The 15,000-nt window shown below is 37.1% G+C and overlaps 1 protein-coding gene across 1 annotated transcript in view; it reads left to right on the top strand.

Annotated features, from left to right (window-relative positions):
• The first annotated feature begins 301 nt into the window (after positions 1-301).
• kz (putative ATP-dependent RNA helicase kurz) overlaps positions 302-15,000 on the top strand; it is a 19,669-nt gene continuing 4,970 nt past the window's right edge. The window contains exons 1-16 of the mRNA XM_027372675.2: positions 302-478; positions 2,555-2,740; positions 3,223-3,483; positions 3,871-4,328; positions 4,802-4,991; positions 5,418-5,636; positions 7,591-7,726; positions 8,024-8,207; positions 8,461-8,671; positions 9,314-9,433; positions 9,717-9,983; positions 10,537-10,672; positions 10,996-11,181; positions 12,509-12,659; positions 13,283-13,403; positions 14,887-15,000. The exon at positions 14,887-15,000 is cut by the window's right edge and continues 2 nt beyond it. Of these exons, the coding sequence (XP_027228476.2) occupies positions 410-478; positions 2,555-2,740; positions 3,223-3,483; positions 3,871-4,328; positions 4,802-4,991; positions 5,418-5,636; positions 7,591-7,726; positions 8,024-8,207; positions 8,461-8,671; positions 9,314-9,433; positions 9,717-9,983; positions 10,537-10,672; positions 10,996-11,181; positions 12,509-12,659; positions 13,283-13,403; positions 14,887-15,000 (3,009 nt within the window). The 5' untranslated portion in view covers positions 302-409. The remainder of the gene's footprint in view (positions 479-2,554; positions 2,741-3,222; positions 3,484-3,870; positions 4,329-4,801; positions 4,992-5,417; positions 5,637-7,590; positions 7,727-8,023; positions 8,208-8,460; positions 8,672-9,313; positions 9,434-9,716; positions 9,984-10,536; positions 10,673-10,995; positions 11,182-12,508; positions 12,660-13,282; positions 13,404-14,886) is intronic.

Raw genomic sequence — 15,000 nt, 5'->3', positions numbered from 1 at the left:
CAGTAACTTTCAGGGGCTTCGCTCCTTGGCACCGTCCGGGACCCTGGCTATTTTTTGGGGGTACTTAGTTGTCTCCCCTCAACTTCAAAATACCTTCCTACGCTTGTGCACTGCCCTACATAAGATAAAGGAGTCAGAGCGTATAATAATTTATTAAAACGTTTGTTATGATAAATAGCATTTACTATTGATTGCTTGTAATTTATCAAAAATAATTGTGGCAATATATATATATGTGTGTATGTGCATCTGTATGCATTCAACAAATATGCTTTTCATAAGTATTTAGTCCGTATCCCCAACTACTGGATGTAAACAAACCCATGTGACGACAGCGAGCTTGGGAGCTGTACGCGGTGGTGGATGCTTCACTCTTTTTATGTATTAAAAACTTTTCTAAAGCGCCAAAATGGGTAGGGCGAGGCAGAAGTACAGAGAGCGTCCTACTGTGGTAGCAGATGAATCAAAGCAAAAGAAGGTAAGTTCTTTTGGATGTTTTGATTACCTGAAAATTAGGGCAAGCCTAGAGTTGGTAAGCTAACATTATTATAAGTAATGAAAAATGATATATTTTTTTCGGTTGATGTCAAACATTGAAACCATAAGAACTGGCATTATTATTTCACAAAACGCAATTAAGGCACTTCTTTTATTATGAGGCCTCACCATGCTGATTGACTAATAGCGACCATATTGGCCCCCATAGATGGCCAGGGCACATGAAGTACAACGGAAATTTAGGGTAGACTTAGTTAAAGTAGTTAGGTTAATTGTTACTGAGAGTGACGCACCCTCCATGGACTAAGTCCCATAATCAGGATATCATGCGAACCCAAAAATCCAGCTTAATCTTACCTTCTGTTTATTTCTCAGACAGGGGGGTAAGTCCCCTTGTACCCCCATTTATTAGCACTTCATGCTAACATGAAAAAGGGACATTAGGAACTCTGGCTGTGTAAGAGTGTTGTGGACTTATGATTGTATACTTTAAGAAATTGTGTAATGCAGATCAATTCTTGGCACAATTTTCTTATGCGAGATTATGATTGTAGGAAGTCTTGACATAACTTTAGGACTGTCAGTTTAAAAAATACAATGTTCTTATCCTCTTGCCTTATTTTGGTATACTAGTTGATTTTTTGTGGTATTATTCCTTAGTAGAAGATTTTGCACTTCAAAGAGTGGATTCCATAAGTTCTTTTAGCTTATGACTGTTACTCTTTGAGTGGTACTATGCAGTGGACATTTTTGTCATTTACTGATAAATATGAGGCCGCTGCTTTTTAAAGTATGTTTTCCCTTACTCTCTCTTACACTATAAAATAGTGGTGTCCATTTCCCTCTTTGTCTGTATGTCTCTCTCGGTAACTTATACTGAAATTAGAAACAGTGAGAAATAATACACAACTTGAATATTTTCTAGGACACTGATCCCCCCAATCCTATAAATGGGAGATGTTAAGGTTCCAGGGCATCAGTTGAGGTTCCAGGGCATCAATTGAGGTTCCAGGGCATCAGTTGAGATTCCAGGGCATCAGTTGAGGTTCCAGGGCATCAATTGACGTTCCAGGGCATCAGTTGAGGTTCCAGGGCATCAATTAAGGTTCCAGGGCATCAGTTGAGGTTCCAGGGCATCAATTGAGGTTCCAGGGCATCAGTTGAGATTCCAGGGCATCAGTTGAGGTTCCAGGGCATCAGTTGAGGTTCCAGGGCATCAGTTGAGGTTCCAGGGCATCAGTTGAGGTTCCAGGGCATCAGTTGAGGTTCCAGGGCATCAATTGAGGTTCCAGGGCATCAGTTGAGATTCCAGGGCATCAGTTGAGATTCCAGGGCATCAGTTGAGGTTCCAGGGCATCAGTTGAGGTTCCAGGGCATTGGTTGACAGCTACTCTCGTGCCAGATTGTAAAGTTAATACTATGTGGCCAAAATCACTGCCTTTCAAATCTGAATACAAAGGCCAGCTGTTCACAAAAAATGATCTAACTATTTATCTATCTGTTTAGCTATATATATGTATTTGTATATGTATATGTATATATATAAACATATATGTGTATATCTGTATGTATGTGTATGTACATGTATATATATGTATATATATGTATGTATATGTATATATATGTATATGTATAAATACATATATATATATACTTACATATATATATGTATGTATGTGTGTGTGTATGTGTGTGTGTGTGTGTGTGTGTGTGTGTGTGTGTGTGTGTGTGTGTGTGTGTGTGTGTGTGTGTGTGTCTGTGTCTGTGTGTGTATGTATATATATACATATGTATATATGTATAGATAGATAGATAGATAGATTGATTGATTGATTGATTGATTGATTGATTGATTGATAGATAGATAAATGTGTGTGTGTGTGTGCGTGCGTGTGCATGTGTGTTTATGCCTGTGTGCATATATTTGATTTTGATAAATCCAGCTACCAGATAATTTTCCTTTCTTATCTAATTAGAATGTTTTATGAAAATAATCAAACTATAGGGATTTAAATACATTTTGAAAAACAAAAACAAATTAAATTTTTTATTTCAGATTAAAGTTGAACTTGAAAATGTTGAAGCAGAAACATATGATACAGCGAATGCCTTGGTTCTTCCATCGAAGAAACGAGCAACAAAGAAATTACGTGACAAAAATGCGGCCCCTGTCAAACTTCTCTCAAGGAAGAAGAGGAAACAGTTGGAAAAAATTGTGGACCAAAAGAAAAAGAAAGCTAGGGTAAGTCTAGGACAGAAGACTTTTTGTGTATAAAGAAGTCCTGGCCTATAATTATCCATATTATATGACTAAACCATATCAAGGATTGATGCTTGCTAAGAAAGATAACTAAGAAAATGTTTTTGAATAGTTTTAGAATACAACAGGGAAAACTATTATGAGGCAGAATTGATATTGGAGGAACAGATATTGGCTAATTGTAAATTGCATGTTAGTTTAAACATTGCTTAATCTATTAGCCTTACAATTTAGAATGTATGACAAAATAAGACCCAATAGATATTAGAGTTTTTGATATTTGCCAAATTAGAATAAAATGGAAATAATTTAATAGACATAATTTCTTTGGCATTAAGAAAAACTGGTTAAAAGTCTGTTTTTTTATATAACATTTTGAATTTGCTTACTGTTCTCTTTCTGCTACAAAAACTGGTTATGTTATATTTTCACCCTTGAATAAGCTTAACTTTTATTCCCTGCAGAGAAGTGAACTTATAGAAGCATTAGAGAAGGTCCAGGCTAGCCCCAAAGAGCTGGCTCTCCTGACACAGCTGCAGTCAACACAGACGCTTGGAAGGAAGAAGTACCTCTCAGAGGACTTCACGCTGATCACCAAGCAGGAGGTTGAGGAGGAAGGGGGAAGGGTTGTCAGTGTCATCAAAGGCAGAAAGCGCAAGAAAGCAATGGAGGATAATGGGGAGAAGGAGAAGAAACACAGGGACCCTACAGTGGTCAGGCTTGGGGTGAGAGAGAGAGAGAGAGAGGGAGCAGCTTGGTTTGTCATTTGTGGTTTAAGGCTTCAATATAACTCTGGTACATTTGGTTATACCTTTGTATTTGAGGGATTGTATTCTTAGATATTAATAAACTCAACATAATCATTCATGAAATCCTTGTGAAGTTGTGGTCTTCACAAAGAAAAAGTTCAAGTTAGCCTTTTTACAAGAGGTAGAGATGCAACAGTTGATTAGCAGTAGATTACAAGAGGTACTTTCTAGTTTGATTTGTAGAAATACTTAGACATTGATTCATGCTGATTACATTTAAGCCTAAAAGATTAGACTAATTGTGCATGACATTTTATTTAAGAGGGTAATATTCATCTTTTCAATGTTTTATCCAATGAACAGGATATGTCAAGCAGTGAGGAGAGTGATGAGGATGAAGAAAATGAAGAAAGAGAGGAAGAAGAAGAAAATGCAGAAGATAATCAGGGAACAGAGAATGGTGATGCAAGTATAGAAGAGAAGGATGAAGAAGTTGAAGAAGAAGATTATGTTGAAGAAGGGAAGAAAGAAGATGAAGCAACAGACAAAGACACAGGGGAAGATCCCAAAGCCATAGAAGAAGGAGAAAAACCCAAAGAAGGGAAGAAAGCCCAGATAGTGCCAGCAAAGCCTGCAGTCTTTGTCATGCTCAACCGATCGGCAGAAGTGCAAGCAAACCGCCTCAAACTGCCGATTCTGTCTGAGGAGCAGACCATCATGGAGGCTATTAATGAAAATCCTGTCACTGTCATTGTGGGTGCAACAGGCAGTGGAAAGACGACGCAAGTGCCACAATTCCTTTATGAGGCAGGATATACCAGGTGGATGAATGGTCTTTTTTACCCCTTTTTCCGGTGTCTTGTTATATATTGCTATGCTTACGAAAGCCAAAAATGGGTATATTGTTATGCATGTAAACCACTGAAAATGTATTTTTTGTGATTTATTTTGTACCAATGAGTGGGATCAACAAGGGATATTGTGCATGCCTTAGGTTGATGGAGGTAATTCCAGTTCTTTATACAGGTTGCTTGAGATTTCAGTCATTTGGTGTCTTTTGTCACAAGTAATTTAATTTAGAATAAGAGCCTCTCAAGTTTAGAAAATTTACCATTTATTCTCTCATGAAGGGTTTCTATTAAGATCCCCAAACATTAAAAACTCATTCTTTTCCATGTATGTATTAGTATTTGCAAAGACATCCAGAATATGTGTCCCATTTCTCGAAGCTTCAAAACCTTAGAAAACAGACAAAACCAATTTTTTCTATTTTCTTTCATTTACTCCTCCATAGCAATGGGAAAATGATTGGAGTGACAGAGCCTCGGCGAGTGGCTGCAATTGCCATGTCACAGCGTGTTGGCCACGAAATGAACCTTTCTTCAGACCAAGTCTCATACCAGATCAGGTTTGAGGGCAACTCCACTCCAGAGACAAAGATTAAATTCATGACTGATGGAGTGTTGCTCAAAGAGATACAGAAGGTGGGTAAAGGTTTGCAATTACTAAGGGTCATTTTTTAACTTATAAGGGCATACTTTGTGATTAAGAGCTTGGGGAATATGGATGATGATTGCAACAGAGTGAAGTTTTGTTGTTTATCAGATTATTATTTAGATTGGCATGTATTTAATGCACAGAGGAATGCCCCAGCATATGAATGCAAACTGATTCAAAGTCTGAAAAGTATTAAGTAATTTTAGATAACTCCTTCAGACTTCTAAAGCTGATTAAATATTGAAGCCAATACTAGGTGTATGACACCAATAGTTTGCAGGATTTTTACAGTGCAGATGGGATATACTTTGAGGCAGTTGATTCTATGTAATTATTGAGTGTTTATTCACATACATGAAAAGGTAAATCTTTAGTAATTCAAGACAGAATATATATTTTTTCTACCTTTATAGGACCCAACCCTGAAGAAGTACTCGGTCATCATAATTGATGAAGCCCACGAGCGCAGTGTGTTTTCTGACATCCTGATTGGCATCCTCTCCCGTATCATACCTAGACGGCAAGCCAAGGGAAAACCTCTGAAACTGGTCATCATGTCTGCCACACTTAGAGTCGAGGATTTCACTGATAATGTTCGGCTCTTTAAGCAGCCCAAACCCCCTATCATGAAGGTTTGCTTTGTTTTTTGTTTTTTCCCATGAGTTGATTTCAAGAATTTATAAAAGATATAGAAATGTTAAAGAAACTCAGTTTAAAGTTATTGTTATTGAGATTACAGAAGTTGTCTACATTTTAAGATATATGTTAACCTTTTGAATCTGGAAGCACATGTTCACGCACTGGTCACTGAGATTTTATATTTTTGTTTTCACTTAGCTCCAGAAATGCTTGGTCACAATAAGCCAATCACTAGGCCTACTCATTTTTACCTGTTTACCTCCAGAAATTTTCTGAAGTAAGAGTTTTTATTTTTAGTACTATTTACCCAATGGATCCAGGTGATGTGGATGTTATGTCATAATAAAATTGGCCAAGTGGCAGATGATGGGAATGTGTTGTTATGGAAAATTTCGGTTGAAGGTAAAGTGTGATGGGAATGCGTTGTCATGAAATATTGTTGCCATGTGGCAGATGATGGGGATGTCTTGCTTAACAGCACAAAGCTCTTGGAGGGAAATTAGACTTGATGGACCTTTAGGAAGGGGCTTTTGCTTTAATTTCACAAGTAAATGAAAATAAAATGTACTATCTATGAGCCATTCCAGGAATTGTAGACACTATTTCCATGCATAGTAACCTATTACAGAAAATTGAATGCTACAAAAATCTAAAAAATGATACTTAATGTTATTGCACAGAGTTTTAGACTACCTGGAGAAAACGATAACAGTCTATTACCATCTGACAAATATAGACCTTGGAAAATATTAAAATAGTGTATGCAGAATAAGAGCTAATTACATAGCAAATAGGAGGAAAATATTCTTGATATTGCGCAGGAGTGATTATGTTGGCTGGGCCACTTGAGTAAACTTTAATGTCTGGATTTTGGTCTATATGTGAGCTGTGAAGCACCCGGATCCAATGGATTAAGATTGTTAACCCCTATGATCTGGATGACATGACCATCATATCATGAAAAAATTTGTCTTGAGGGGCATGTGATGTGAACATGAGCCATAATAGGAAAATTAGGCTGAGGGCCTGGGTGATGGGAGCTCTCTGTCACAAGAATTCTGACTGAAGGCTGGTGACAGGCTGGTGACAGGAATGACTCACCATGAAGCTCTTGGAGAGTGATTAGACTCAGTGGGCATTTTGGAGGGGTCTTTTGTATCATTTCCATTGGTAAATGAATGGGGAATGTACCATCTGTGAACCATGACTGGAGGAGGGCTGGCTTTAAGTCTGACACTATTTCCATACTCAGGATTCTATTCTTGCCTGCTGTGACCAGCCATACGGGTTGCATTACAGAAAATGGAATATTATGAAAAATAAGGCACTTATTGTTATTATTATTGCACTGAGTTATGGATTACCTAGAAAGATGATTTGGAGCCTGTGCAAGGAAAACAGTCTTTTACCATCTAGATAAAGCAAATCAAATGGAAAATGGCAAAAAAAGCTAAAAATGTTTATGCACAAAAAGAGAAAATAACATTGCAAAGGGGAGGCATAGAGTCTTGTCACCACACACAAGTAAGTGTACACCCAGCCTACAAGCTGCACACCCATCAGAGTGACCACTTAAGTAAGCCTGATGTGACAGTATTTTGGGCCACTTGTGGGCAGTGAAGCATCTGGATCCAAGGGTTTAATAACATTATGATTATGATAATGCCAATGTTGGTAATATTGATAAAAGTATCAACACCTGTAGTAGATATGAGAATAAAAAATTGATGAAACAAAATTACAATGGATATTACATGTAACTAGTGCCAAAGGGTCAGTTCTTTTTCACTCAATGTTTTATCTTATTCATATAAAGTGACAGCAGTTGACTAGGGTATATATTTTTAATTGCTGAATAGTTTTGTAATTGACTTGCTTATTTGGTTCTATGCCAGATAAGTCATTTTGCACTATGCAGTTCTCTGTTCATTGATCAAACTTCTCCAGGTTGATGCAAGAATGTTTGATGTGGCAGTCCACTACAACAAGCGGACAAATGAAGACTACGTAGGAGAGGCATATAAAAAAGCCTGCAAAATTCATCGTCAACTTCCTGATGGAGGAATTCTTATCTTCCTAACAGGTGGGTAAGAGGGAGGAGGAGGTGGTGGTGGGGAAGAGTGATGGAGAGGGTGAAAGAGGAGGAAGAATAGGAGGGGGGGAGAGGAAGAGGAGGACATAGTAGGAGGAAGATGAGGAGAAAGGGAAAGAGAATCTTACAGAGAAAGTGGGGAAGAGGGAGGAATAAGGGGGAAGAAAATGGGAAGAAGGAAGGAAGGAAGAAGAACAGAAAAGAACAAGATTTGAGATACAATCAGGATATACAAAAAACAGTATGTAATTTATGATCTTTCATGGATTCATCCTTCTCTCTCCCCAGGTCAACAGGAAGTGAACACTGTAGTGCGTAAACTTCGCTCAACCTTCCCTGCTCATTCTGGGAGCAACAATGAAATCAAAAAGAGTGCATACCAACGGAAGAAGGAAGAGCTGAAGGCCAAGAAGATTAAACGGAAATCTGACCAACCTCAGAAAGTTGTGTTGCCCAAAGTAAAACTGGAGGAGTAAGTATATGAATTTAAGTTGTTTGTTTAGATGAGTTAAAGTTTGTAGAAGAATTTGTTTTGGTTATTTTATTTTTCTTGTGTTACTTAAGTGTCTTTCATTCCTATTTTGGTATTCTTTTTATATTTGCACTATTTTTCTGAAAGCAATATCTATTTCTATCCAAGGAAATCTTTTCCAAGGAGTCCCAGTACTTTCAAACACTATTTCTAACACAATTCTCTATACCTTCACACCATTTCTCCAATCCAGCTTTGTGTCAGCCTTCCCTGATGATGCTGAAGGCGAAGTAGAAGACTTTCTCCCAGAGTTAGAGGATAGAGGAGCAGACGACCGAGATGACAGCGACTTAGACTTAGAGGAAGATGATGAAGGGGAAGCAGAAGGCCGAGGAGATGAACCCGAGCAGCCCATGTGGGTGGTGCCCCTGTACTCTATGCTGCCCCCAGAGAAGCAGCAGATGGTGGGATATTTGTGGCTGTTTTGCTGTTGATTTAGATAGGGGTTGCTGTTAGGTGTTGATTTTTTTTGCATTGTGTTTAAGTAAAGTTCATTATAGCTGTTTACTCTAAATTTATATATCTAGGTCTGTATATATATGCCGTTATATCACTCTATAGGGAGTTCTGTGCTGTATATCTGTGCAAATATATATAGGTTGTGTATCTTTGTCTGTCTAGATCACTCTCCATATTTATCTTTATCTACATGTATCTATGCCTGTACCTATATCTATTTGTTTATGTACATTTATATCTTAATCTAATTTTTCTTATATTTGTTTACTGGTATGAGTCGGTCTGTATGTCCAATATCTGTGTATATATCTATATTTTTGTCTGTGTGGCTAATTATCTGCATATTCATTTATCTTAACCCATTTACAACGGGTGTCCCACATGTGAGACACCCGGAAAAGTAAACATTGCTGCGTCCCGCCAGTGTGATGTTGGATTGGAGCTTTCACTCCAATTCCGTTGCGGGCCGTGGTAGCCACCTGGAAACTATTATTTTCTGTTTCAAAATATACCAGCTTTAGTGGGTTGATAAATTCTCCTTATCTGTAGACCATCATATTTTCATTATGCTTTTATTTCATCGGTAGGTGTTCCAACCTCCACCAGAGGGTATGCGGATGTGTGTGGTTGCTACCAATGTTGCTGAAACTTCTCTGACAATACCAAACATCAAATATGTTATCGACACTGGAAAAGTGAAGGAAAAGGTGAGGAAATGAGATAATTGAAAGAAATATATATATATATATATGCTATTGGTAGACTGATTTATTGATTTGATCCTGGTGTGCCACACTTATTATGAGTGATGAGGGTATTGCTATCGAATCAGACTTTTTGTGTGTTGATTGATTAATTCATAGATTATAATTACAGAATGTTAAGAAGTACTTTGTTCTTATGTATTCACCTTGCATTATGTTCATTGTTCCCCTGCATAATGTTCATTTTTTATTATACATTCTGAGACTTGTTCTTTTGCCAACACAGGTGTATGATAAAGTTACAGGGGTCTCTATGTTCCATGTAACTTGGATTGCCCAAGCTTCAGCCAATCAGAGGGCTGGCCGAGCTGGCCGAACTGCTCCAGGACATTGCTATAGACTCTACTCATCGGCTGTGTTCAATGACGAGTTCCAGAAGTTTACAACGCCAGAAATCCAGCGACGTCCCATAGATGACCTTGTGCTAGTCATGAAGTCCATGAATCTACCTGTCATTAACTTCCCATTTCCAACACCACCAGACCAGCTTCAGGTAATTAGGGCAATTTTTTTTTCGGCTGAGAGAATGGTTATTTTGTTTTACTGTCTGTTTAAACTGCGTTAACTCCTTACAGGTCAGATAATGGTGTTTTTGTCCTACTTGTTAAATTTGAATTACTTTTAAGTGAAAGATTTTTTTTGTCAACCTTCTGTGTGAATTGTATATGAAGATGATAGTACTTGCAGAGGAGGTTTATTTTACTGTTTAAATTATGCAAATATGTTTATGCAATGGGATTTCATTATATATGCTGCAGAGTCACAGAACTTTCTTGGCATCTGTGATCATACAAATAAAACCATCAATTGCCATCAATTATTTTTCAAATTTGTATTATTTTTTGCAGTCAGAGGTGTTATGATTTTTCTGTGAAATAAGTAGGAAAAGGAAATGGAGAATGGAGGCCTGATCATTTCATTGCAAAAAGATAACCTAGTAAATGAAGTTTGGACTAACAGGCATATACAATAGAAAGAATTACACAAATACTTTGATCTAATAATTTTCAGAATACACTTATTAATTAATTTCCTACATGTCTCAGGTCCGCACTGGCATAAAGCGTCTCATTACCCTGGGAGGTTTGGATGAGAGTGAATTGATGAAAAAAAAATCAGCTGCTGCAGCTCCTTCCAGAAAAAGACGAAAACCAGATCATTCAAATATGGTTGTGCATAAAGGTGCTTATTTCCTTTGTTGTTTATTATGTTGTTGATGTTGAAGTTCAGGTTATTTTTATGATGATATATTTCCTAGGAATATGTTACATAATGATGGAATACCTAAATATTTTTTTCAGTTTGAAAGTTGTATTTTGTATTGACTTCTCAAATGTGTAAGATGATGTATTAGTAATTTTCTTTTATATTTCTAACTGTTTATACTTCTCTCCTTCACATTTGACATTTCTTCCCATTCTCTCTCATTACCATATTCTTTTTTTTGTATGTGATGTCATTCTGCTTATTGCCTTATCACTGATCTCATGTTATGTACCTTGCAGACCTTAGTTACATCACCCCCTTAGGCAGGGCAATGGCAGCATTCCCGCTTGCTCCAAGATACGGCAAAATGCTCGCCCTCAGTCATCAGCACAACCTCCTCCCATACACAGTTGCTATTGTGGCTGCTCTAACAGTGCAGGAAGTCTTGATCGAAACACCATTGGATTCAAAGGCTAATGTGAATGGTGAGTTATTTTTGTTGTTATTGTGTTTGGTTTTATATGATGTTAAGATTAAGATGTTTCTCAATCATGAATATGGTTTACATTTCCCCTTCATGTTACATTTCAAGTTTTCCTTTCACAGTGATATAGTTTTGCTTGTCAGGGTTACCTCCACTTTTCGTCAAACAGTCTGAAGATTGTTTGCATGATTCTTGACTTGTCAGATTAACCAGCCTTTGACTAATTATTTGAGTGGAACATGATGTATTCTTAGTTATTTTTCTTTTACATTTTTTGCTGTGAATGCACATTTTGAAAGAATAAATTATTGTAAAATTAACTTATGAATGGAATTATATTTTTAACCATGTCCCAGAAAAGGAATCCCAGGTAATATGCTACATAAGTAATATACTACTGCTAAAGAGTGCACCAAGGGTACCTTTACCTTCTTTTTTTGTAATTTTGTTTGCTTCCCATGCAGTCAGAGAGCTATTGCTCTCTCTCTAACAAAATAGATAACATGTCTACTATCAGATGCATCACTTTAGAACTGATAATTTCACACTCTTTAAATCTCTTAATTCTAGATACTTCAGGCTGATTTCTGCCTTTCCTTATACTTTCATTAGTTTGAATTATCCTGATATTATAAGATTATTCATAATATATATGACTTGGTTGAAGCAGTTCAATTGATACAGGGTCACTTAACCAAATTCAGTTGACCATAGTTCTCAAGCTTTCCATTTCTTTAAATTGCAGTCAAGTGATGGGATATGATGCATATTTTTATATGTTTACTCTTGACTAACTTCTGATCCTATGAACCTGAAAACCCCATCTGCCTTTTGTCCTATTTGAAACTCTTCCTCTATTTCTGCTGCAAATAAAATTTCAGATGCCTATAATCATTCATAAGTATAATCATCTACATACATAGTAAGCTCACCTGACAGTTGTTCTTCATTCTACCTGTAGAGTGAAGAGCCTGCCATTGCTGAAATGTACTAAAATTCAAAGATTTGTTTCTTACCATCTTGATCCCTTACATTCAGCCAATTTCTATATTGGCCCATATCCTTTCTAGTTCTGCTGATTATTATAATTTCTTTATAATGCTTAGTAATTCCAAGCAAATACTTAATTCTTTAGAAAATTTTACCATTATATAGGGACTTTCTACATCAGCATGAAGTAAAAGGTGAAGCTATGTCCCTTTTTCTTCTTATTTCTTGGAGGTTTTGTTTCTATCCAAGGCTAAACTATTTTCTTTTTATTATGATTTTACTTTTTAAAAATTAGGAGGCCATTTCCATCTTTCAATTTTTTCAACATGTCTCTCTAGAAACTCGCAAGAGGTGGCAGACTTTGAGACTCTCCTGGGCTAGCACTGGAAACTCCCGAAGCCTTGGAGATGCTATGGTTCTCTTGCGAGCAGTGGGTGCTGCTGAGTACCAGGGTGGCGATAGGGAATGGTGCGAGAAAAATGGATTGAGGTTAGTACTTTAGGGTATTCTCAGTATTATTTTCTTTTTGTATTTTTTTATGCATGGGTTTATGGGTTAAGATATTTTTATATATATTTAGACAAGTGATATTAACCACTTGCCACCCTGGATGGCATGTGCATACCTGCCATGCCCACTGCGTGTTTGATTTAGTAATTGTTTTTACATATAGATGGCTCCACAAGTACCAAGTCACCAATGTGCAAATTACAAGAACTACCTGTCTCACCTGTTTATCCTTAATGATATTTTCTAGTATTTGATACTGCTGTTTGTAATGTCAGTAACTATAGTAATTATAATTTTTATAACAAAAGTGACATTGTCGATATTGATAGCATTAGTAAAGAAAGTGTTTTCCTGCTATTTCAAGGGAAGGTGAGGTCACAAGATCTACTAATTGACTCCTTTGTGGCTAAGCACTAGCAGAACCATCTGTGTACAGATACATTAACAAAACAATACTAAAGTGAACGTAACATTTTCCCGTCGGCATTGGGTTAACTTACGGTTTTCATTGATGGTTTGTGGGATAAACTTATGCCATGATGTAATGGTGCTCTGTGTTTGCAGTATAAACTGAATGCAATTTTTTCCTACTGTACCAATAGACACAAGGGCATCATTGAGATTAGGAAGTTGCGACGGCAGCTGACCAATGAGATCAACGTGATCATCCCCTCATGCAATATTGTGCTGGACCCTCACATGGCACCCCCTACCGATGATGAGGTGAGAACAGTTTTGTTGTTGTTTGGTATGGTCTGGTTTCAGGTATGAATGTTTGAACATGATTTACTTTGATGATTAGCACTATTCAACTTGTAGCTTGAAGATGATGTGGGAGCAGCATTACATTTCATATTCCTCTCATGCCCACACCTCTTACCCTGGGGCATTGCCTGAGAGAGAATGGGAAGTGTAATGCTATGATTGTCTACTGTTTTGTATAAAGGGCAAATTTTACCACATAAATCATTCATCTGCTATGCAGGGAAGATGTTACACACCAAAACATGGCACTCTCTTGCTCACTGATATCAGAAGAACTGGATTAAGCATCTATTGTTTCATTTCTGAAGCTGATAGCGGCCATTTTGGGGGGACCACCTTGCAGTGGGGTTATGTTTGTAAAGTACACGTCGAGCAGAAAGAAGAAGAAATTTTACATTTTATGATCATGTGTGGTATAGTCAGGGTGATTTGACATCTCTGGTAGCTATTAAAACAGCTATTTTGTGTTGACACAACTAAAGGGGAGGGTCTGCCTGCGATATAAAAAGAAAATCTAAAAATACTTGATTTTTTTTTATCCCATGTTATAGAAGTTTGCAAGTGGACTTTGCAAAAATAAAGATACAGCATATTTTGTTTAACCCAATGCCTACACATCACCTATAATGTACATATCAAGACCTAAATGGTCCCCCTTCAATGTGTATAGATGCTAGGCAAGTGTTGCAATGTAATGAACAATTATGTAGTCATTTAACAATGTCATATGGAGGTAACCACTACAATTACAGAGCTGTGGTGTGCAAAGTGTTCCCCCCAAGATGGTACCAATCTTGGTTTCAAATTTTGCTGTCTGAATACATTGGGTTGCTTGATCCAGTTTTATTGAGATCAGTGGTCTAGCTGCAGATGTGAACTTGACTTTCACTTTTATACGACATCAGTCTCTTTGTATCAATTACTCACATTGTCTTTTAGTGTGCTGCCACACAAATTTTGTATTTTTTAAAGATAGGATTTGCAAAAGGGAGGGATTTTTACTTTTTATATTTTATTTTTTCAATAAAACTAAATTCAATCTTGTACACAGAGTGTAACATACCTTTTTACTGAAATGGACTCTAATGTATATAATCAAGCTACTATGATTTGATCAAGCAAGAAAAATGCATATCAAGCATATATGAATATTCAAAAACATTTAAAACTATGTTTTGCATGCAAATGATATAAAAAAAATCACATCACATTGTTGATTGGAGTTGAGGCGATTGCTGTGCACTGGCCACATCTGAAAAGTGCCCCAGAGGCAAACCCAGTTGGGCTCGCACACTCCAAAGTGGAGGGCAGGTGAATCTCATATTATCCCAGAGGCAATAAGTTAAAATATATCTAATTGTAAGTGCAAGCATTACAATTTGTGATGATTTTTTCTTGTCAGTTTCACATGTCGCTAATAAGAAATTCTGCACTATAACAGGCAAGACTACTGAGGCAGATCATGCTGGCTGGTGCTGTGGACCATGTGGCTCGGCGTGTGGATGACAATGAACTTAAAGCTCCCGAAGACAGACAGAAATGGAGATATGCATAT

The sequence above is a fragment of the Penaeus vannamei genome, chromosome 25 (assembly GCF_042767895.1).
Source record: "Penaeus vannamei isolate JL-2024 chromosome 25, ASM4276789v1, whole genome shotgun sequence".
Classification (NCBI taxonomy): Eukaryota; Metazoa; Arthropoda; class Malacostraca; order Decapoda; family Penaeidae; genus Penaeus; species Penaeus vannamei.
Note: the sequence above shows the minus strand (reverse complement) of the source record. Positions and strands in the feature narration are given on the sequence as shown.